General features: G+C 39.9%; 1 protein-coding gene and 1 pseudogene across 2 annotated transcripts in view; both read left to right on the top strand.

The window, feature by feature from the left end:
- Positions 1–22,805, top strand: part of IGSF11 (immunoglobulin superfamily member 11) — a 141,452-nt gene extending 118,647 nt beyond the window's left edge. Inside the window, exons 5-7 of one of the 2 annotated variants that reach the window (XM_029215092.1) lie at positions 17,851–17,973; positions 18,857–18,923; positions 20,540–22,805. In XM_029215092.1, coding sequence (XP_029070925.1) covers positions 17,851–17,973; positions 18,857–18,923; positions 20,540–20,984 — 635 coding nt within the window. In that variant the 3' untranslated portion in view covers positions 20,985–22,805. Of the gene's footprint in view, positions 1–17,850; positions 17,974–18,772; positions 18,924–20,539 lie in introns of both variants that reach the window. The other variant, XM_029215091.1, reaches the window with a different exon arrangement.
- On the top strand, positions 328–1,350 carry LOC114891056 (annotated as a pseudogene).
- Positions 22,806–23,055: the final 250 nt, after the last annotated feature.

The raw sequence follows: 23,055 nt of genomic DNA, 5'->3' as shown, positions 1-23,055 counted from the left end.
TAAAGATGCTACCAGAAAACTACTAAAGCTAATCAACGAATTTGGTAAAGTAGCAGGATACAAAATTAATGCAGAAATCTCTTGCATTCCTATACACTAATGATGAAAAATCTGAAAGAGCAATTAAGGAAACACTCCCATTTAGCATTGCAACAAAAAGAATAAAATACCTAGGAATAAACCTACCTAAGGAGACAAGAGACTTGTGTGCAGAAAACTATGACACTGATGAAAGAAATTAAAGATTATACAAACAGATGGAGAGATACACCACATTCTTGGATTGGAAGAATCCAAGTCATTGTGAAAATGACTGTACTACCCAAAGCAATCTACAGATTCAGTGCAATCCCTATCAAACTACCAGTGGCATTTTTCACAGAACTAGAACAAAAAATTTCACAACTGCTGTGGCTGGCAGTTGTGCATCATGAAAGATGAGCCAGAAGAGGCGAAGCTAATTTTGCATGATGCTCTTCATCTTGCCTATTAGAGTGATAACAAGACGGCCATCACTTACATTTATGATTTGATGGCCAGCTTATCATTTTTACGGGGTCAGCTTGAAAATGCGGAAAAACTTTTTAGAGCAACAATGAGTTACTTGCTTGGAGGGGCCATGCAACAGGAAAACAATGCAATAATAGAAAACTCTCTAAAGCTGGCCATTATTTATACTGCTCAGAATAGACAGGAATTGGCTCTTGCTGGCTATAATTCTGCATTTCAGCTCTAGAGGAAAAAATTGAAAAAGAAAACGAATTATCAGAAGACACTTTGTCAGTGTAAGAGAAAGCCAACGCCCATCTCCTCTTGGGCATGTGCCTAGACACCTATGCCCCACTACCTTCTGTTCTCCAAGCAGCCATCACAGGCACAAAGGATGTATGAAGAAGCTTTACAGATCTCTGAAGAAATACTAGGAGAAAGACACCCACAGACCATCGTGCTGCTGAGTGACCTGGCTACCACCCTGGATGCACAGGGCCGCTCTGATGAGGCCTGTGTTCACGCACAGAGGGCGTCAGACCTGGCGAGACAGGTGGAGCACCCTGAGCTCCAAGTGCTGCTCAGTAATCTGGCTGCAGCCCTGATGCACAGAGAACGATATGCACAAGTAGAAGAGATCTACTAGGAAGCACTGAAATGAGCAAAGCTGAAAAGAGATGAGGTTTCTGTGCAGCACATCAGGGAAGAGCTGGCTGAGATGTCAAGAAAAAGGAGACCTTTGTTGTAGCCTTACCAAGCTCTAGACCCTTTTTTGTTGTAGGGAACGCCTAGTAACACCTCTTATTCCAGTCCCAGCGGCACCATAATCATTGGCTTAAATCCTTTGTCCTTGATACTCAAGTCCCCTCAACTTAGCCTTGGTGGAGGACAAGCTGTATACACTGTATACATGGCCACTTCTGTTGTGCAAAGAAAACTTTCACCCCCACCTGATATTGCTTCTAAGGACAGGTGTCAGTTGTTGCTTTCCATTGTAACAGATGGTTGGTTAGGTGCTGTCCATGCTGGTCCGAGTATAGCTCTAGATTAAGAGACACCAGTTTCCCTCTGGGGTAGAGTCTGGTATTTCAGCCAGGCATCTCTCCCATAAGATTTCTGCCCACCGATTTGCTGCCTTCTCTTATTTTATCAATACCTGGCAGACCAGAGCTACCGGTCTCATGGCAAAGGGGGATGACAGTGAGTTATTTTCTCTTATCATCTATCTCCTGAAGCCCAGTGTGGGATTTAATGCATAAAAAAGTAATATCTTGGCCTGCCACCAGCATCCAGCATGAAGTTTTAAAGTGGGATTAGGCACTGGAAAGTATAGTGCCCATTTGATTATAAATAAAAGTGAACTGTATGTTTTTGTATGTTATCTGGTTATATACAACTATGATAAAAGGAGGGCAAGGAATGACGACCTCCTTCATCCCTGCCCTCTGAGCATTCACTCCTCTGCATCCAGGCACAGGTGTCCCCAAACCCTCTGACTCCGAGTGGGTCCCTATAGGTGTAGTGTTGAAAGCTTCCCAGTCGCTCTGATTTATCCTACTGGTGCTGTAGAAGAACCAGTGCCCTGGACCCTAGCTCTGGCTTTTGGAGTTTGGGTCTTAGTATCTTCGTGTGTAGTGAGATTGTCTCTTAGCCCTGGGAGAATGCATTTGGTGGATGACCTTACCTGGATAGGCTGCTGTGTTGGGAGCTTTATCACACTGCCTCAGAGTGTGTAAAGTACACAACACAGGGGGCATCGATGATGTTTTCACCCCAGCAGTTCTGCAGTTCTTCTAGGTACCATGAAGGAACCCTGTTGTTGCTGATATGCCTTTGCGGGGGGTGGGGTGGGCAGGATAAACCGATAGTTTGGGTTCCTGTGTACATACTGGGAGAACCCTTTCATAATAAACTAGACACTCTGCAATAAAATAAATAAATAAATAAAATAAAATAAAATAAAATTATGTTGCAATAAAAGTTACCAAAAAGCTGTCCTCATATAGTTTACATGTGGATACTAGATATTGAGTAAGTTTAGAACCAGCATCCTGTGGAGGTATACTTTGATTTTATACAGAGGAATAATAAAGTGGATTTAGTATTGTTCTTTTGGTATATAAAACTTTGAATTCTAAAATAAGTGGAAACTACGTTTGATGGATATTATCTGAAGCAAAATATAGCAGTCTGGGCAGTGTTTCATTAGGCCTGTATAGTTGGCCCAGGTCCCATTAAGTGGAAACATAGTGCATGAGACAGTTCATCAGCCTCTGTGTCAGTGGGTTCTCAACCGGGGACAGTTTCATTTGGCAGTGTCTGGAGACATTTTCGGTTGTCACAGCTGGGAGGAAGGTGCTACTGGCAGCTAGTAGGTAGAGGCCAGGGATGCTGCTGAGCATCATATATGCAACAGGTCAGCCCCCACAATAAAGAATTATCTAGCCCCAAATGTCAACAAGTGAATTAAATTAATAGATTTTTCAAACATTAAAACACCCTTGCATTTCTGGACTAAAGTCTATTTGTGATTAGTTTTTAATAAATTGCTAATATGCAGTATGCTAATTTTTTATTTATTTTTTTTTTTTGCGGTACGCGGGCCTCTCACTGTTGTGGCCTCTCCAGTTGCGGAGCACAGGCTCCGGACGCGCAGGCTCAGCGGCCATGGCTCACGGGCCCAGCCGCTCCGCGGCATGTGGGATCTTCCCGGACCGGGACACGAACCCGTGTCCCCTGCATCGGCAGGCGAACTCTCAACCACTGCGCCACCAGGGAAGCCCAATATGCTATTATTTTAATAGAACTTTCTCATCTGTGATCATAAGTGAGAATGGCCCATGTTTTTATGTCTTGTGTTATCCTTGGTTGAGTTTTAGTATCAGATGATAAAATGAGTTGGGCAGTTCTTTCTCTTTTTCTGTTCTCTGAAACACTACGAATAAGACAGAGGTGTTTTAGGACAAAGAAGACAGTGTGTTTGGCATGGAGTAAGCAAGGCAGAGAATGGTAGGAGCTATTTTGTCCACTTACAGGTGCTACAATTGGGGGTATGTATACATATATATTTCTTAAAATTTATATTTGTTAATCATATTATTCAAATACTTTATATCTTTACCAATATTTTATTTGTTTCAGCTAGTATTTTATGTGAGAGATTTGTTTAAAAATCACATAGTAGGATTGTGGATTTGTCGATTATACCTTCTTTTTTTTAACCTATCCTGGGCCTCTGTTGCTTATAGGTTGTTATATCTCACTGATTCTCTATGCTTAATATGCATTTTTGTGTTATTTTAACTGATATTAAAACGCCTGTAATAGCTTTCTTTGGTTAATTCTTATTGTTATGTTTCTCTTTTATGGTTCATTTACTTTTGGGTTTCCATGCTTTATGTTTTAGGTGTATCTCTTGTAAACAGTGTGTCTGGATCTAGTTTGGTTTCCAGTCTACAATCTGAGAACATTTTTCCTTTGATTGAATCCATTTACATTAATTTTGATAATGGATATACTTAAGTTAATTTCTAATACCATATTTTATGTTTTTTATTTACCCAGCTTTTTCTTTTATACCCTATCCCATACCTTCTACTGCTTATTTCAATGTTCTTTATAAATTATGCATTTTTCCTTCATGGTTCCTAAGAAATCTTCTGTTGTCCTTATCCTTTCATAATTTAATGCAGCGAAAAGAGATTATTAACTCTCCTGCTTGCTTGAGAACTCTGTGCAGAACCTGGTATGGAGATCATAGATGGAACATCTTAACTATCACTGTAGTCCAAGACTATCGTGTTACAAGGGAGGAGACTGAGGCCCAGAGAGGATACCAGGTTTGCCCAAAGTCCACTGATAGAAAGCACTCCCATTCTCCTGCCAGGCTGGGAAGCCTCAGGAATCTTGATTCTCCTTGAACTCCCACTCTGTTTCCCTTCCCAGTGAGAGTGTGTCCATTTTTCTCTCATGGGGAGCAGAAAAGTCTTCAGCCACTTAATTTGCCCAATAAACAGGGGCTCATTTCCTCTTCATCGAAATGTTATTCTGACCAAAGATAATATTTCCCCTTTGTTTTGCCCTCAGACATAAAGAAGCTAGTCCTATGCAGTGTTCATTACTCCCTCTTCTGAAAAAATTAAACACGAGCGATTATCATAACTGTATTCATTTGTTAATACATTCATCCATTCTTTTAGTGTGTGTGTGTGTGTGTGTGTCTGTACACATACACAGACACAACACTTATTCTGTGCAACTGCTTTAGGGTAGAGTGTTGGGGAAGGTAAAGGAATATAAAAATAAAGAGATATATCTCCATTCTAGAGTTCACTGTCTAATGGGGGAGACCAATATAAAGAGATAACTACAATGCTATGTATTTAATGCTATAAACGTGTTTATAGTGCTATAAAGTTAAAATGATAGAAGTATTAATTCTCCCTGACGAGGTTAGGAAGGACTTTATAGGGAATGAAATTCCTGAGAAGAAAAGGATCTTAAGGGATGAGTAGATGTTTTACCAGGTAAAAGCGGTTATTATCAATAGAGAGAACCATGCATGCAAAATCTTACAAGCATAAAAGTTTGACCTTTTTTTGAAGTATAGTTGATTTACAGTGTTATATTAGTTTCAGATATACAACATAGTGATTCAATATTTTTATAGATTATACTCCATTTAAAGTTATTGTAAAATATTGGCTATATTTCCTGTGTTGTACATTACATCATTGTATCTTATTTTTTTTTATACCTTGTAGTTTGTACCTCTTAATTCCCTTCCCCTTCCTTGACCCTCCACTAACCACTTTCCCCACTGGTAACCCCTAGTTTGTTCTCTGTATCTCTGAGTCTGTTTTGTTATGTTCATTCATTTGTTTTATTTTTTAGATTCCACATATAAGTGAAAACATACAGTTTTTGTCTTTCTCTGTCTGACTTATCTCACTGAACAATACCCTCCAGGCCCATCCATGTTGTTGCAAATGACACAATTTCAATCTTTTTTATGGCTGAGTATTCCTGTGTGTGTGTGTGTGTGTGTGTGTGTGTGTGTGTGTATTCCCCCCCCACACATCTTCTTTATCCTTTCATCTGTTGATGGACATTTAGGTTGCTTCCATATTTTGGCTATTGTAAATAATGCTGCTATGAACATTAGGTTGCATACATCTTTTTGAATTTATGTTTTCATTTTCTTTGGATATATACCCAGCAGTGGAATTGCTGGATCGTATGGAAGTTCTTTTTTCAGTTTCTTTGAAAAACCTCCATGCTGTTTTCCATAGTGTGTATAAAAATTTACATTCCCACTGACAGTGTTTGTTCCCTTTTCTCTATATCCTTGCCAACATTTATTATTTGTTGTCTTTTTTACAGTAGCAATTCTGACAGTGTGAGGTGATAGCTTGTTATGCTTTCGATTTGCATTTCCCTGATGACTAGCAATGTTGAACATATTTTCATATGTCTGTTGGCCATCTGTATGTCTTCTTCGGAAAAATGTCTAGTCAGGTCTTCTGCCCAATTTTTAACCAGGTTGTTTGCTTTTTAGATATTGAGGTGTATGAACTGTTTATGTATCTTGGATATTAATCCATTACCAGACATATCATCTTCAAATATCTTCTCCCATTCAGTAGGTTATTTTTTTCATTTTGTATGTGGTTTCCTTCACTTTGTAAAAGCCTTTAAGTTTAATTAGATTCCATTTGTTTATTATTGCTTTTGCTTCCCTTGCCTAAAGAAACAGATCCAAAAATATTGGTAACACTTATGTGAAAGAGTGTATTGCCTATGTTTTTTTCTAGGAGTTTTATAGTTTTCAATCTTACACCTAAGTCTTTAATCCACTTTGAATTTATTATTGTATGTGGTGTGAGAAAATGTTCTAATTTCATCTTTTTACAGGTAGCTGTTCAGTTTTCCCAACACCACTCATTAAAGAGACTGACTTTTCCCATTGTATATTTTTGCCTCCTTTCTTGTAGATTAACTGACCCGTGTGTGCGTGAGTTTATTTCTGGACTCTCTATTCTGTTTCATTGATGTATGTGTCTGTTTTTTGTAACATACTGTTTTGATTACTGTAGCTTTGTAGTATATTCTGAAGTCAGGGAGGATTATACCTCCAGCTTTGATTTTTTTGTTCCCCCTAAAGATTGCTTTGGATATTAGGGGTCTTTGGCAGTTCCATATGAATCTTAGGATCATTTGTTTTAGTTCTGTGAAAAATGTCATGGGTATTTTGATAGGGATTGCATTAAATCTGTAGATTGCTTTGGGTAGTATGGACATTTTAACAATATTAGTTCTTCCAATCCATGAACACAGGATATCTTTCCATATCTTTGTATCATCTTCAGTTTTCTTCATCAGTGTGTTATAGTTCTCTAAGTATAGGCCTTTCATCTCCTTGGTTAAATTTATTCCTAGGTATTTTATTCTTTTTGATATGATTGTAAATGGGATTCTTTCTTGTATTCCCTTTCTGATAGTTTATTATTGATGTATAGAAAAGAAGCAGATCTCTGTATATTGATCTTATATCATGCAACTTGATTAAATTCACTTATCAGTTTTAATAGTTTTTTGGTGGAGAATTTAGGGCTTTCTACATATAGCATTGTGTCATCTGCAAATAGTGACAGTTTTACTTCTTCCCTTTTTAAATTTTTATTATCTGATTGCTATGGTTAGGACTTCCAATGTTGTGTTAAATAGAAATAGCGAGTATGGACATGCTTGTCTTGTTCCTGATTTTAGAGGAAAAACTTTCAGATTTTCTCCATTGAGTATGTTGTTAGCTGTGGGTTTGTCATAAATGACCTTTATTATTTTGAGATATGTTCTTTTATACCAACTATGTTGAGAGTTTTTTTATCATGAATGGGTGTTGAATTTTGTCAGATGCTTTTTCTGCATCTCTGTAAATGATCATGTGATTTTTATCCTTCCTTTTGTTAATGTGGTATATCACATTGACTGATTTGTGGATACTGAACCATCCTTGCATCCCTGGAATAAATCCCATTTGATCAAGGTGTATGATTCTTTTTATATACTGCTGAATTTGGTTTGCTGATATTTTGTTGAGGGTTTTTGCATCTTTGTTCTTCAGAAATATTGACCTGTAATTTTTAGGGTAGTATTGTTATCTAGTTTTGGTATCAGGGTGATGGTGGCCTCATTGAATGAATTTAGGAGTGTTCCTTCCTCTTTAATTTTTGGAATAGTATAAGATGGATAGGTATGAACTCTTCTGTATATGTTTGGTAGAATTCCCCTGTGAAGCTATCTAGTCCTGGACTTTTCTTTGTTGGGAGTTTTTTTTTTTTTTAATTACTGATTCATTTTCAATACTAGTAATCAGTTTGTTCAGGTTATCTATTTCTTCCTGATTCAATCTTGGAAGATTGTATGTTTCTAGGAATTTATCCATCTCTTCTAGTTCGACCAATTTGTCGGCATATAACTGTTCATGGTATTCTCTTATGTTGTTTGTATTTCTGTGATATCAGTTGTAATTTATTCTCTTTCATTTCTTATTTTGCTTATTTGTGTCCTCTTTCTTTTCTTCTCAATGAGCCTGGCAAAAAGCTTATTCATTTTGCTTATCTTTTTGAAAAACTAGCTCTTGGTTTCACTGATCTTTTCTTTTCTTTTGGTCTCTTTTATTTATTTCCACTCTGATCTTTTCCTTCCTTTTTCTGACTTTGTTTTCTCTCTCATTTCTTTAGGTGGTAGGTTAGGTTGTTTATTTGAGATTTTTCTTGTTTCTTGAAGAAGGCCTGTATTGCTATAAACTTACCCAAGTAGACCTGCTTTTGCTACATCCCATAAATTTTGGAAAATTGTGTTTTTATTTTCATTTGTCTCAAGGTATTTTCTGATTTCCTCTTTGATTTCTTCATTGACCCATTAGTTTTTTGGTAACATGTTGTTTAGCTTCTATGTATTTGTGTTTTTCCTATTTTTCTTCCTATAATTGATTTCTAGTTTCATACAATTATGGTTGGAAAATATGTTTGATATAATTTATATCCCTTTTAATTTTGTTGAGACTTGTTTTGTGGCCTAACAATTGATCTATCCTGGAGAACATTCCATGTGCATTTGAAAAGAATGTGCATTCTTTTGTTTTGTATGGAATGTCCTATAGATATCTATTAAGTCCATCTGGTCTACTGTGTCATTTAAGGCCACTGTTTCTTTATTGATTTTCTGTCTGGATGATCTATCCATTGATGTAGGTGAGGTGTTAATGTCCCTTACTATTGTATTATTGTCAGTTTCTTCCTTTATATCTATTAACATTTGCTTTATATATTTTGGTGTTCCTATATTATGTGCATATATGTTAATGAATTTTATATCCTCTTCTTGTATTGATCCCTTTACCATTATATAATGACCTTTTTGTCTTTTTTTATAGACTTTATTTTAAAGTCTACTTTGTCTGATATGAGTGTTGCTACCCCAGCTTTCTTATTGTTTCCATTTGCATGGAATATCTTTTTCCATTCTCCCACTTTTAGTCTATGTGGGTTTTAGCACTGTGAGTCTCTTGTAGGCAGCATATAGATGGGTCTTGTTTGTTTTATCTGATCAGTCACCCTATGTCTTTTGACTGGAGCATTTAGTCCATTGACATTTAAAGTGCTTATTGATAGGTAAGTACTTATTGCCATTTTATTACTTGTTTTCTGGTTGTTTTTGTAGTTCTTCCCTGTTCTTCTTCTTTTAGTCTCTTCCCTTGTAGTTTGGTGATTTTCTTTAGTGTTATGTTTCTTTCTCTGTAGTTTTTGTGTACCTATTGTAGGTTTTTGATTTGCTCTTACTGTGGAGTTCATATATGTTGACCTATAATTATATTTGCTTGTTTTAAACTGATAGTCACTTAAGTTTAAGCACATTCTAAAAGTACTACATTTTTATTCCTCTCCCCCACATTTTCTGTTTTTGATGTCATATTTTATATCTTTGTGTCAATCCCTTAACTGTTTATTGTAGTTAAAGTTGACTTTACAATTTTTGTCTTTTAACCTTTGTGCTCACTTTCTTAACTGGTTGATTCTCAGCCTTTCCTATATATTTGCTTTTACCAGTGGGATTTTTCCCTTCCTATAATTTCTTATTTCTTGTTGTAGCCTTTTTTACTTAAAGAAGACCCTCTAATGCTTCTTGTAAGGTCAGCTTAGTATTGATGATCTCTCAGTTTTTGCTTGTTTGAGGAGCTTTGTATCTCTCCTTCAATTGTAAATGATAATCTTGCAGGGTAGAGTGTCCTAGGTTGTAGGTTTTCTCCCTTTCAGCACTTTGAATATATCATGCTGCTCCCTTCTGGCCTGCAAAGTTTCTGCAGAAAAATCAGCTGATAGCTTTATATTGGTTCCCTTGTATGTGACTCTTGGTTTTTCTCTTTTAAAATTCTCTCTTTATCTTTAACTTTTGCCATTTTAATTCTTGGTGTGAGTGTCTTTGGGTTCATCTTGTTTGGGACTCTCTGTGCTTCCTGGACCTGTATATCTGTTTCCTTTTTCAAGTTCAGGAAGTTTTCAACCATAATTTCATCAAATACATTTTCTACTTCTTTCTCTCTCTCTTCTCCTTCTAGGACTCCTATAATGCAAATGTTAGTACACTTATGTTGTCCTCGAGGTCCTTTAAACTATTCTCATTTTTTAAATCTGTATTTCTTTTTGCTGTTCTGATTGGGTGATTTCCATTATTCTATCTTTCAGATCACTTGTGCATTCTTCTGTATCACTTTATCTGCTGTTAACTCCCTCTACTGTATTTTTCATTTTACTTACTATATTCTTCTGCTGTGTCTGGTTCTTTTTTATGTTTTCTAGTTCTCTATTAAAGTTCTCACTGTGTTCATGTATTATTTTCCCAAGTTCAGTTGTTATTCTCATTACCATTGCTTTGAACTGTTTATCAGGTAAATTACTTATCTCTGTTTTATTAGGGTTTTGTCAAGGTTTTTTGTTTTTGTTTTTTGTTTGAAACATATTCCTTCCTCTTCTTATTTTGTTTAACTTTCTCTGACTCTGTGAAATTAGGTGAAACAGTTACCTTCCCAGTCTTGAAGGTGTGTCCTTGTGTGGGAATGTCCCTATGCAGTCTGCATGTGCCCAGGGGCTTTGGTGGGAGAACTGGATCTAAAATGAGCATGGGCTGTGTCTTCACCTGGGGTGTGCTGGCAGCTACCACCTTGATGGGTGGTAGGGCTGGAGATGGAGGGGCTAGAGCTGGAGCCAGGTGTGAGTTGGAGCTTCTCCTGTGCTCAGTGGCCATCACCACCCTATCGGGGTGGGATTGGGGACATAGGGGTTGGAGCAGGACCTCTGAGGGAATTGGATTTCTCCCAGGTGTGATGGCATTCTCAACCTTGGTTTGGGGTATGGCCAGAACCTGAGGATTTGGGGTTGTACTTCTATGCTGCTTTCACTTTTTCCCCAGTGTGTGCACCTGGGTTAGAGGCTAGGTCGGGGCCAGAGGGGTTGGTTCCACACTACTGGGCTGGCTCCCTCCCCAGTATGTGCAGAGACACGTGCTCAGGGGATGGCTGTTTCTGCCCTGGAGTTAGCCTTTCACCCTTCTGAGAGTGTGCACCAAAGCGTGCACTGGCCATGGCTGCCTTTGCCCTGGTCAGAGGCAGGACTGGGGTCAGACCAAGTTCTCTTCTCTCAAAGTGTGTGCACACTTGTTGGCAACAGCAGCCTCCACCTTAGTGGAGAGCAGCTTTGGAACAAGAGCGGCTGGAGCAGGTTGCCATTGCCGGATGGGGGCATGCCAGGGCGGTCCTGGCAGGCTGGGCAGAGCTCCACGCAGTTTCCAGTCTGCTGCTTCTGTGCTGTGACTGGCAGCAAGCAGGTCTGTGCATGTACTCTTCAAGAGTGTAGTCTTGGTTTCTTACAGCCCTCTAGTAAGCCATGTTGGTTTTCAGACCATCAAGGGGGCTTGTCTTCCTAGTGCTGGACCCCAGGGCTGGGCTGCCTAATATGTGGCTCAGACCCCTCGCTCCCCAGGGAGCATCCTCGAGCCTGTGATATCCCCTCCTCTTCTGTGTCCCCCTCTAGAGGTGGGGGTCCCAACCAGATCGCTTCTCCTCCCTTACTACCAGACTCTGTGTGGATTTTTCTTTACAGCCTTGGTTGTGGAAGAGCCATCCTGCTGGTCCCCAGGTTGATTTCAGTGAGATTTGTTCTCTATATAGTTGCAGCTTTGATGTATTCATGAGGAAGATGAGCCCAGTCCTCCTACTCTACCATCTTGATCCCACACACACTAAAAATTTTGACATTTTAAAGTGAGAAGAATTATGATTAAAGATTCACAAAGGTTTGACCTTTGATTCTGAATAAAGATTCATGACCTGACATAAAGATTCATGAAGGTTTGACCAGAGAGGAGGTTGGCAAGTTCAGGTCCAGATTGTGAGAGTCATTGTATAGCATTCAAAGAATTTGGATGTTGTCCTTGAGACTGTGGATATCGACTGGCCTTTTTATAAAGCCAGAGAAGATATCTAGATCTGCATTTTAGAAACAGCCTCAGCAAACAGGATGAGAGATTGGCAGCCAGGTCACAGATGGGAGGCTTTGATAATAGCTCCATCAAGAAATGAAGAGGGGGCTTCCCTGGTGGCGCAGTGGTTGAGGGTCCGCCTGCTGATGCAGGGGACACGGGTTCGTGCCCCGGTCCGGGAGGATCCCACGTGCCGTGGAGCGGCTGGGCCCGTGAGCCATGGCCGCTGAGCCTGCGCGTCCGGAGCCTGTGCTCTGCAACGGGAGAGGCCACAACAGTGAGAGACCCGCGTACCGCAAAAAAAAAAAAAAAAAAAAAAAAATGAAGAGGGCCTGAACTAAGGACCTGCTGATCAGGATGGAGAATGGATAGAGGCAGGGTGGGATTCGAGAAAGATGGAAGCCAGAAATCAACAAGACATGGAGCTTGATGATACACTGGGACTCAGAGAAGAGTCAAAGTTAACTGAGATTTCTGTCTTAAGCTATTGAATGAACAGTAACTATTAACTCAGAGAAGATATACTTAGAGTTTTGCTTGAGGGAAGCAGTGAGGTAGTGGTCGTCTGAGACCTCTAGATGGGGACTGAAATAATGATAATGGTAACAGGTGATGTTTCTTGAGCACTAAGCACCATTCTCCTTTGATAATTAAATCTTAACAATCAACATAGAGACATCTTGATCTGAAAGAATCTACTGATGTCAAGTTGAAAGCAAGACTGCTCAGAGTCAGCATTTCTGGGAACCTAGACCGAAATATGTAGGAGAAAAGTAGTCACAAGCTAATCAGTTAGTCTTAATTGTAGCTGTTGCCATGTTGTAAGTGTGTGTTCCTGACCCGTCTGTTGCCAGTGATGAGCCATTATATTTTATACAAATGCCATGAGTGGTATTCCGATAAATAACAGATTTTAGAAGTAAAATAAATCCTTAGCTTAGTATTTTGATGTGTGATTCTCTGCAGTGTTATTAATACCAAGGAGATACAAATCTTGCATTATTCAAATATTGCCCAGTAATGTCCACTGGTGTTTTCTAGTGTTTGAGTATTTGCTGTAGATTACAGTTCTTTGAAAATAAAAGCAGAAATGCAAAGAGAAGTAGATGGAAATGTTGCTGTAGAATACACTGACATGAAATCAGAAATGGATTTAAAATCTGAATTGGCAAGAGTAATACCTATTTCAATGACAAAATGAAAATCAGGGCAAAAAGGCAGAGTATTTTCACTGTTAAATAAAGGAGATGAACTAATATGAAGCAGTGTGTGTCTTCACGTGTGCATCAGAGGTGCTTAGGATGTTCTCTTAATGGGGACAGGTTCTCTCTGTCTCCCCTGTCCATCTCCATCCTAATTCAACCAACATCAACACAGAAAGGAAATAAAATTTTCTTTCCATGTCTGGAAAATTTGGCATGAAACAAAGATCAAGACTGTTGGATACTTAATGCTGTATAGTGTTTTTAAATTTTCTTTTAGAATGACAGAGTTTAAATATTAAGTATTTGTGGGCTTCCCTGGTGGCGCAGTGGTTGAGAGTCCGCCTGCCGTTGCAGGGGACATGGGCTCGTGCCCCGGTCCGGGAAGATCCCACGTGCCGCGGAGCAGCTAGGCCCGTGAGCCATGGCCGCTGAGCCTGCGCGTCCCGCAACGGGAGAGGCCACAACAGTGAGAGAGGCCTGCGTACCGCAAAAAAAAAAAAAAAAAATTAAGTATTTGTGATATTATCTTTGAATTTTAAAATAGGTTTTATTTTGGCATTTATTTTGTGTTAATGTTCCCATTTTTACTATTTTTTATCATCAAATGTTTGTATCTGGTTGAGATAATTTTTTACATATTTTTCAAATATATAGTATGTCATAATATATTGGTTCAAGTAACAATAAACCATGTATTCATTATTTTCTTCTACAGAGTACTTCTGAAATTTTTATATAAGAGATGACTCACTGTTTATTTTTATGATCATGCATTATTATTATAAAAATGCATAAATCATATAAAATATAGAGTAATTTGATTTTGGAAGTCTGATCTCCCAACCTCAAATCCTGAGTATTAATATTTATTGGAATTTGGAGACATTCAACATTTTCCCAGTTTCTTGATTTTTCTTATGAATCAGAAAAAGATACAAATTTCCCAAGTGATGCCAAGAGGAAATTCCAACGTGGAAGCCTTGCCAGGCACTGTGCATTATGTCACTCAGTCCTCACAATAGCCTGTGATGTAGAAGCATGTTGGCAGTTCCATGTCACACACGAGGAATCAAAAACATAGATGCAGAAGAGGTAGCACATTCATGACCACCTAGCTAGCAGGTGGTAGAGCAGGTTCCACCCCGGGCTGCCTGAGTCTAGAACACATGTTCTTAGCCAGTGTACCGTCTGCCAGGCAGCAGAGAAGTGGTTCCGGAGCTAAGGAGAAAGGATGGAAGTGGAAATGTGCACTTATATCTATTTCTCTCTAAATTCTGTAGGGCTTCTGGCCCAGGTACACAGCTTGTGTGGGTTACAGTATTGCTGTGAACTGGGGTGTGATGCAATTTGTTGCTTTCCAGACTGCAGTTCCACACTGTTGAACTTCCCCTATTCTTTAAAAGAAAGAAGATCTAAAGAATATTTATTCTCTAACTTCATTTCAACAAATTACTCTGCTCCAGAGCAGGCCAAGTGAAGTGACAGATTGAGGAATGAGCCCATTTCATTTCAGAAAGGGCCCTGTGCCTGTGGCAGGGAGCAGTCAGGTGCTGGCTGCAGAGATGCGTTGCTCCCCCGACTACCTCAGCAGCCCTCTTCTGCTTCTGGTTAGACCTGTCTTACTCATGTGTCTGTCCCATTCTCTGATTACGTTCTGAGTTCACTCTGGCGTGGTGTGTCAGCCTCACTGAGGAGGAAAGAACAGTGACTTCACCTCTTTTTTGAAGCTGTCATTTTATTTTATTTTAGAATCTTTACAGTTTACCTCTTTCTGCGTGCCAGAATGCTGCTTAGATCAGCTGTTAAAAATTTCCCAAATTCTCTCTCTGGAAGTGTCAACAAAATCACTGATTTGGTGTGAGCTGATCAAATTTCTAGAATTTCAGGATTTAGGAAAACAACAATACAGTGTGTGAAATTGTGGGGTTAGTTGCCCAGAGATTATGGTTTTCTTGCATGATGACATTTGCTAACGTATTGAAGGTGGAGTTAGACAGATGGCTTAGTTTAATACCCATAGCATTGGGACACTGATTGCAAGGTTAGGAAATATCCTACAGATGCATCCCATAGAGTATTGTGGTTTTAAATACCTTACAAGAAATTCAACTGTGTGTATGGTGGTTATGAACTTTGGACATGACAGACCTGATATTTTGTGCTGCTCCTTGTGTCCTGTGTGATCTTGGACCAATTGCATAGCTTCTCTGAGCTTTTTCATCTTTGAAAAGTAGGGAATATAAAACTTAAGGTTTGTAAGATTAAATGAGACATGTAAAGCTCTTAGTGCAATGTATGTGGTACACAATAGACACTCGAGAAGATTGCCCATTTATTTATTTATTGAGCACCTTTCTGTGGCTGGGTAATTTCTGAGGATGATGATACAGTGATGAACAGGACAAACAAGAGTCCCTTATCTTAATGAGACAAGTAGGCAAGAAATTATAATAATGGGGTAAGTTCCAGCACTAGGGATTACAGGGTGCTGGGGAGCACATAGGAGGGATGGTTAAGGAGAGCCTGGGAAATCAGATAGAACACGGAGGAGGAGAAAACAGTTTCCCTCCAGACGGACCCAATTATCTGAGTGAATTCACTGAAAAGCCTCATACATTGATAGCCATCAGAGTTGTTCGTTTTTAAGGAAAAGGAAATAACACACAAGTGTGAACCAAATAACCACCAAGTATATTGACTTAGGGGTCCGGTGTGTACAGTACAATTCAAATGTCCAAGTAAGACATAAGTATAAGTCAGTAAGATATCCATATAGTATGGGTTCGACCATTTAAATGCTCCCATTAAAAAACAAAAGCAAAAAAAAACCCAACCCTCCCTTCCCTGGCCTGTATATTGAAGTTAATTTCAGTGTGTGTTTGATGAGTCATTTGTTAACACTACCCACTATATTATGTTAGAAGGCAGGGAGATAACCCTGAGGGCAGTTGCTGTCTGGGGGTCTTTCAGAATTTGCTCATCCTCACTAGATGCCCCTCTTAAGCACCCTGTGTCCTCTAGTGATGGCACTTACCCCACTTACTGTGATTTCTCACCTACTTGTCTCTTTAAGGTACAGGGCTGGGTGTGTCTTGTTCATCATGATATAACCATCCTCAAAAATTATCCAGCACACAGAAAGGTGCTCAATAAATATTTATTTGTTAAATGGCTCTGCTTCTGCCTTTGATCTAAATTGAAATGAAGGTTGCCGGAAGAAACTAAACCTTAGTTTCATGTAAAAGTTGTCAGCACAGGGTAGAGATAGCTCCAGGTGTTGCCCTAGGAGTATGTGGACTTTGTGCCACCAGTGTGCCACCAGGAGGCTTTTCCTGATTTGCTGCTCTTTTTGAGCGGTGAGTGGCTGAAGAGTTGTGCACTGCCTGAGGGAGACCACAGTGCAGCCTGAGCTTAGAGGTAGGACAGCCCTCCGTTCAGTTCCTGTTGCCCAGCTGTGTAATCTTATCACTCATGTAAAGCCTCGGTTTCCTTATCTGTTCAATGGGATTGATGATAACAATACCGCTAAGAGTTAGTGTAAAGATTGAGATCATATGTGTAAAAGCTTAGCCAGTGCTTGGCACGTAGTAATAGCTATTAACTTAGGTTTTATTATCACTGTAAGTCATTTGCGTTTTGTTTGTAAGGAATAAATCAACTATCCTAGTGTTGATAAGTTACTAAAATGTGAACCAGTGCAATATTTCTTGGTAATATCAGTGTGGTCACCTGGAAAATGCATGGCTCAGATCTCCTGCTGTGGGAACATAATTGACTGACAGCCCCAGTGGCTTCCCGCAGCATCCACGACTGCTTCGCACCCAGGTCATGCTTCGCCTGGGCAGCTCCCAGCCAGTCACTGGGCACAGTGGGGCTGCTAATGCAGGCCCATTCCTGCAAAGTCTAAGATGCCTTTAACAGGTGACCTTGGCTCAAGGACTCCCCATCAGCCTGGTGGAAACTTCCATAAGGCTGTGTTGCAGTCTGAGACACTGCCTCCTTCCTTCCCTCTCCCCTTCACGGGGGCCAGACCTGTACTGCAGTCTGAGCCTCTCCTTGCTTCCTCCAGGTTCCTCTCTGTTTCCCTTACTGCCATTTCCTCCAGTAAACCTCCTGCTTGTCTTGGTGTCCACTCCTTGGAGGAGCTGGACTTACACAAATGGTTATCATAGTTGTTGGAAGGGAGTAGCAGTCTACACCCTTGAGCACAGAGAGGATATGTTTTCCATCAAGTATGAAGCAGACATTATTATAATGAGTTTAACTTTGTATGTTATTGCATTTCTTCAGAATTAAAATTTGGTGTTTCTGATCATAAATTCTCTAAAATAGGCATTAGCCAACATTTCCTCAGGGAAGGCTGCTCACCTTTAGGACCTCATACTAATCTGCAGATTAAGTTCTAAGACTGCCCTTGTTTAGGACAGTCCTCTATAGCGCCGGGTCTTTAACGTACGTTATTATTTTAGTCTTTAACCTTCATGAACCAAAAAAATCTCTCCAAAAAAAGGTATTGATAGCTCTTCACTGTTTATCTCTTTTTATAGTCTTCTGCTGATTTCTCTGGTTTTCTTATTTTCTTTCCTAAATCCTCACTTGACTGTTACTTTTGTGACAGACCAGGTCCAGGGAACAGTCACCATCCGGAACATCAGCGCCCTGTCATCAGGTTTGTACCAGTGCGTGGCTTCTAATGCCATTGGGACCAGCACCTGTCTTTTGGATCTCCAGGTTATTTCTCGTAAGTATGTAAAATTCTGATGTCCACTCTGGGTCTGAATGCCAAGATCTTTGTTAAACTAGGGAATGAAAAGTTCTGCTTGTTTAGAGGTTGTTTGAAGATTAAATAGAAATGCTTTTGATTTTAATCATTACTGAAGATATTTAATAGATGTGTTAGTATGCTTCTCAGCCTCAGCAATACGACTTCTTCTTTATGATAAAATGTCTCCCCAGGATCATTAGAATCAGATCAGTTTGATTATATAGTGCTATAGGCATATTAAAAATTTGTAATGATCTTACGGTCATGGCAAGACCTTCTTGTATTTTTCCCTAATCCCTTATATCTGCTTAAATGTTGGGTGCCCAGGTCATACATAAGCAGTGCAGAAATTTTCTCTTTAGTTGAGAATTCTGGGTTGTTTGAATTCCAGTTGCAAAAGGGAATGATCTGGCTGTGATGAGGTAGCAAGTTATCCTGCTGCTTGCCAGGTTCGTTCGGGGCAGGTCAGGTACGGTCTTTCTCCTGCTCTGCCCTGGTTGTGGCTCTCCTACAGCTGTTCGTTTATTGAACGAATTGCTCATTTATTCAGTAAATGTTTGTGAGCCTATTGTGTGTTAGTCCTAGCCACTGGGGATACAGAAAATTAAGTGAGGTTTAACTTTAAATGGATACAATACTGTAGGCAATTTTGTACATTTTAAGAAAATTCTTTGGTAGCCTTTTATATTTATGAAGTTGTGTGAGCATATTCTATTTCTCTTTCTCTCTCTCTCTCCTTTTTTTTCTTTAAATATACCTTAAATATATTTTGCAGCCCAGCCCAGGAGCATTGGACTAATAGCTGGAGCCATTGGCACTGGTGCAGTTATTATCATTTTTTGCATTGCACTAATTTTAGGGGCATTCTTTTACTGGAGAAGCAAAAATAAAGAGGAGGAGGAAGAAGAAATTCCTAATGAAATAAGGTTTGTGTGTCAGATAATTTATCCTGACATTGGCATAGCCAATGTCTGTATTTCTATTCATTTTGGCAGCTAAGATTTCTTTGCTAATCTTATGACTTTAACCAAGGTAGTTAAAGTGGCCAAATGATAGTTTCTTGTATGTTATATCACTCTTCCTCATGGTACTTACTCCTCAGCTTTATTTACTGGATCATGAAAGGCGGGAGGTGGGTAGGGTAGTCTAGCATGTGCCCAACTAGGAGGACACAAGTGAAGAATTCCCCCGTTTCCTCCCATAGCTTCAGGGTGGGTGGGGTTAGGTGGCTGCCATAGTAGAAAAGTGAGTTTAGAACATGTGTTTAATATTGGCATTTATAAATGATGCGAACATAAAGCAAGAAAGAACAGCACCTGTACAGATAGACCAAAGCAGTATGGCTTGGTTAAAAACAGTTCAGTCAAGAATATGAACATCTTAAGGAAACAATGTCAAATGATCTTGAAAGAAAGGTGACTCTTGCCATATTGTGGAGATATGGGGGTTCAGGCTCAGTCTTAGATGGCATCGCATCAATAACCTTATTGAAAATGCTTTAATGACTCCAGTCTACTTAGCATGACATACACAGCCCTTCAGAACCTGACCCTTACCTGCTTCCCTGCTTTTATCTCTCACAACTTCCCTGATCACTTTGTGTTCCAGTCTGTTGTTGTCTTCTCTCATGCCTCAGGGCCTTTCCGGTAGCCTCCACCTTGTTCCTGGACCATATACTCCTTCCCTTTGCATCCATCTCTTCAGTACATTCCTTGGTCTGGTTTAAGTCTAGTCCAGGCATCACCTCCTCACATAAGTTGACTTATCCAGCCTTTAAGACTTGCAGATGTTCTTGCATTGATTGTCACCCTCATTTGACCATAGGCTTCTTGGGTAGAGGAGCTGTCTTTTTCTCACATGAAACATCTAGTAAAATGCCTGGTACTCAGAAAATGGTAATTGAATTAGTTAACATCTTAAATTAACTTAATGACTTCTCTTAGCCTCTTATAATTCTTAAGGGTTTGGACCCTATGCAGGGACAGATTTCATCCCAGTGTAAGATTAATGAGGAAAACCTCTCATCAGCATACGACAGTGATTTCTCAAACCCCAAAAGGCAATAAAATCAGGCCAATTCTAATAGTTTTTTGAAGTTCCTACACCCGTAGTTTGGTTTCCTAGCTTTACAGCAGCTAGTTTGGTGGATTTCTTCATGGACTATTTTCCTATTTAGAGAAAAAAAATATATATATATACACACACACACACACACACACACACATATACATACACACACATATATTTTTCAGTTATATTGGAGGACACAGTTTTTGAGAGATTTGATACTACTTTCTTGGTTACTCTTGGGGACTGAGAAGCTAAGGGAGAATTTTTCCTAAGCATTGTCTTAAAGGGAATGAATGTCAAAGCCGAGGCCACCAGGACTGCCGTGTTTGCTTTCATGATAGTGTGGTCTGTCCTGAGGGTTTGAATTTCACAGACGTATTCACCTGAACATGGGAAGACAGAGTCCTGGGCAGGTAGGTAGGGTAAACCTCAAGTAAATCCTAACAACAGCTTTATTTTTGTTCGTTTTCAGAGAGGATGATCTTCCACCTAAATGTCCTTCTTCTGCCAAAGCATTTCACACCGAGGTGTCCTCCTCAGAGAGCAACACATTTACCTCTTCCAATACCTATAACAGCCGCTGCTGGAGCAACAATCCCAAAGTGCACAGAAACACAGAGTCGCTCGACCACTTCAGTGACTTGCGCCAGTCCTTCTCCCTCCACTCGGGCCACGCCAACATACCATCCGTCTATGCCAACGGCAGCCATCTGGCCCCAGCCCCACAGAAGACCCTGGTAGTGACAGCCGACAGAGGGTCGTCACCGCAGGCCGTGTCCAGGAGCAATGGCTCAGTCAGCAGGAAGCCCCGGGCTCAGTACACACACTCCTACACCATCAGCCAAGCAAGCCTGGAGCGCATTGGTGCTGTCCCTGTCATGGTTCCAGCCCAGAGTCGGGCTGGCTCCCTGGTCTAGGACGCAAGCAGATGGAGTGTGCAGAGAAGAAGCAAAGGGAGCCCCCATTCCAGCGGGGGGCGGGGTGGTGGCGTGTTGGGAAAGACACTTTCCTGACAATGATCCTAGTAAAAAGCACAAAGAAGGAGGCAGGGCTGTGACCCGGCCACTAAGATTGGTAAAATGAACTGGAATGCTCCGGCATGAAGACTTGTTTGTTCCCCCACCCCAGCTGTCCCAGGATTCTGTTCAAAACGCTGGATCTCACAGATGTGCCAAGCCAAGGAAAAAGGTAGAAGAGCAGAATAGCATTAAAAACCCAAACTGCAGTCCAGATGGGCTTATTTTTTAATTCATGTCTAACGTAATAATTTTTCAAGAGACTAAAGTGCCAGATGGAGTTTAAATAATGAAATTATTTAAAAAGATAGGTGTCTTTAGAAACATACTGAGCAACCCTGTGTTACATCCTGCCTTTCCCCGTCCCCTCTTGATGTAGGGGGCCGAATGGCATAAATGGCGAATACTGGTCTAGCAGGGCTGGCTTTTGTATCGTAGAATCAAAACTTTTTACACCAACAGAATTCAGTAAAGAATGGGTGAAAACTATAAACTTCTTTGAGGAGCCCCTTCATATTTATTTATTTATCTCTTCCTGGACCATGAATTTCATATTTGGAATATTGCTATATTGACAGATTATTGCCTGTCTATGTTTTTCTAGGGTCTGTTATAGGTCCATGACAGTTACTGTTCATTATTTCCTGGGAAAATATTTTTTAAAAGAAAACTGTTGTTTTTAAAAAAAACAAATACGAGAGAGGCATTGGGTTAGGAAGGAAAAGACTACTGTCAACGCCACGTCCAGTGAGCTTGTTCGTGGAGCCCGGCAGGCGGCAAGACCTAGGTCGCGCAGGCAGCACAGGAGCAGGGAGGAGGGTGGAAGGGAATTCCTGGCAGCCTCTCGGAGCAGGGCCGCCCAGGTCTCCCTTGCTGTCACACCAGGTTACTCTTAATGAGGGCAGCACCCCATGCCTTTGTACTGCGGTAGATAACTTTCTCCTTGTTTGACAAGTTGAGGTTACTGGGTTGTTACAGGGAGGGCAGGAGTTGCTTTGTTTTTGTTTTTCTCAAAATGATTATTTTTGCAAAAGATAAGACTGAGACAAAAGGGATGTCTTCAGATATGCTCCTGGGAGGCTCTGCCCTGTTCTCGTCACAGCTCAGGGTTGCAACTTTGCCCAGATGCGTTTTACACCACTGTAAAGAGATTCTTTGTGATTAATTACCTGGCCTTGGGAGTTCACCAGGTAATTTGCAGACTCTCCGCTCTATTTGTGCTCTGTAGATCTGGCTGTGCTTGTATCGGTGACTCTCTCGCCTTAATCACACTTTAAGCAACACAAATGATTTCTTCCCAGATTTGTTTCCTAAATTATTTATGATGCTGACCCCGGGATTGGATAAGAGCATCTTTTCTTTCCCCGATGTAGTCTCTCATTCCCTCTTCCCACCATGCTTTTGCCCTCTTTTCCTGCAAGCACAGTCGTCACAGGAAGTGGCCTTCTGGTTTTCAGACTTATTTGAATAATGGAAACCAACAGCTGCTGCATGCACTGTTTTTCCAAGAGGGCTAAGCTCAGAACCTAACCATTGCAATCATTCCAATATTGATGAAGAACTGAATTTACTTTAGCATTACTTATTTTTTCTGTTTGACGGTTCTTGACTTTGTAAAAATTTAAATAAATGAATGTCTATACCTTTTATAAAGAAGAGTGAAAATGCCATGACAGATAAGATGATACTATCAGATGTTGTTTAGAAAGCATTTATCTTGCATTTCTTTATTCTTTCTAATTATCTAAAATTCAATAAAAGTTTTATTCATATAAAAACAAGTTGTCATTAATTATCATATACTAATGAATATATGATTTTGTACTTAGTGTTCTCTTAGTGTTGTAAACATTTTCCATTCTGTTAAATAGTATTTATAATAACTTTAATGAGCATATAGTATTCCAAAAATTACTTAACTCTACTCTTATCATTAGAAATTTGAGTCCATTTATCACATGTGTGATTGAAG

This window comes from Monodon monoceros, unplaced genomic scaffold (assembly GCF_005190385.1).
Source record: "Monodon monoceros isolate NGI ecotype Baffin Bay Population unplaced genomic scaffold, NGI_Narwhal_1 Super_Scaffold_11, whole genome shotgun sequence".
NCBI classification, from domain to species: Eukaryota; Metazoa; Chordata; class Mammalia; order Artiodactyla; family Monodontidae; genus Monodon; species Monodon monoceros.
The sequence above is the reverse complement of the archived record's forward strand: the minus strand, read 5'-3'. Positions and strand labels throughout refer to the sequence as shown.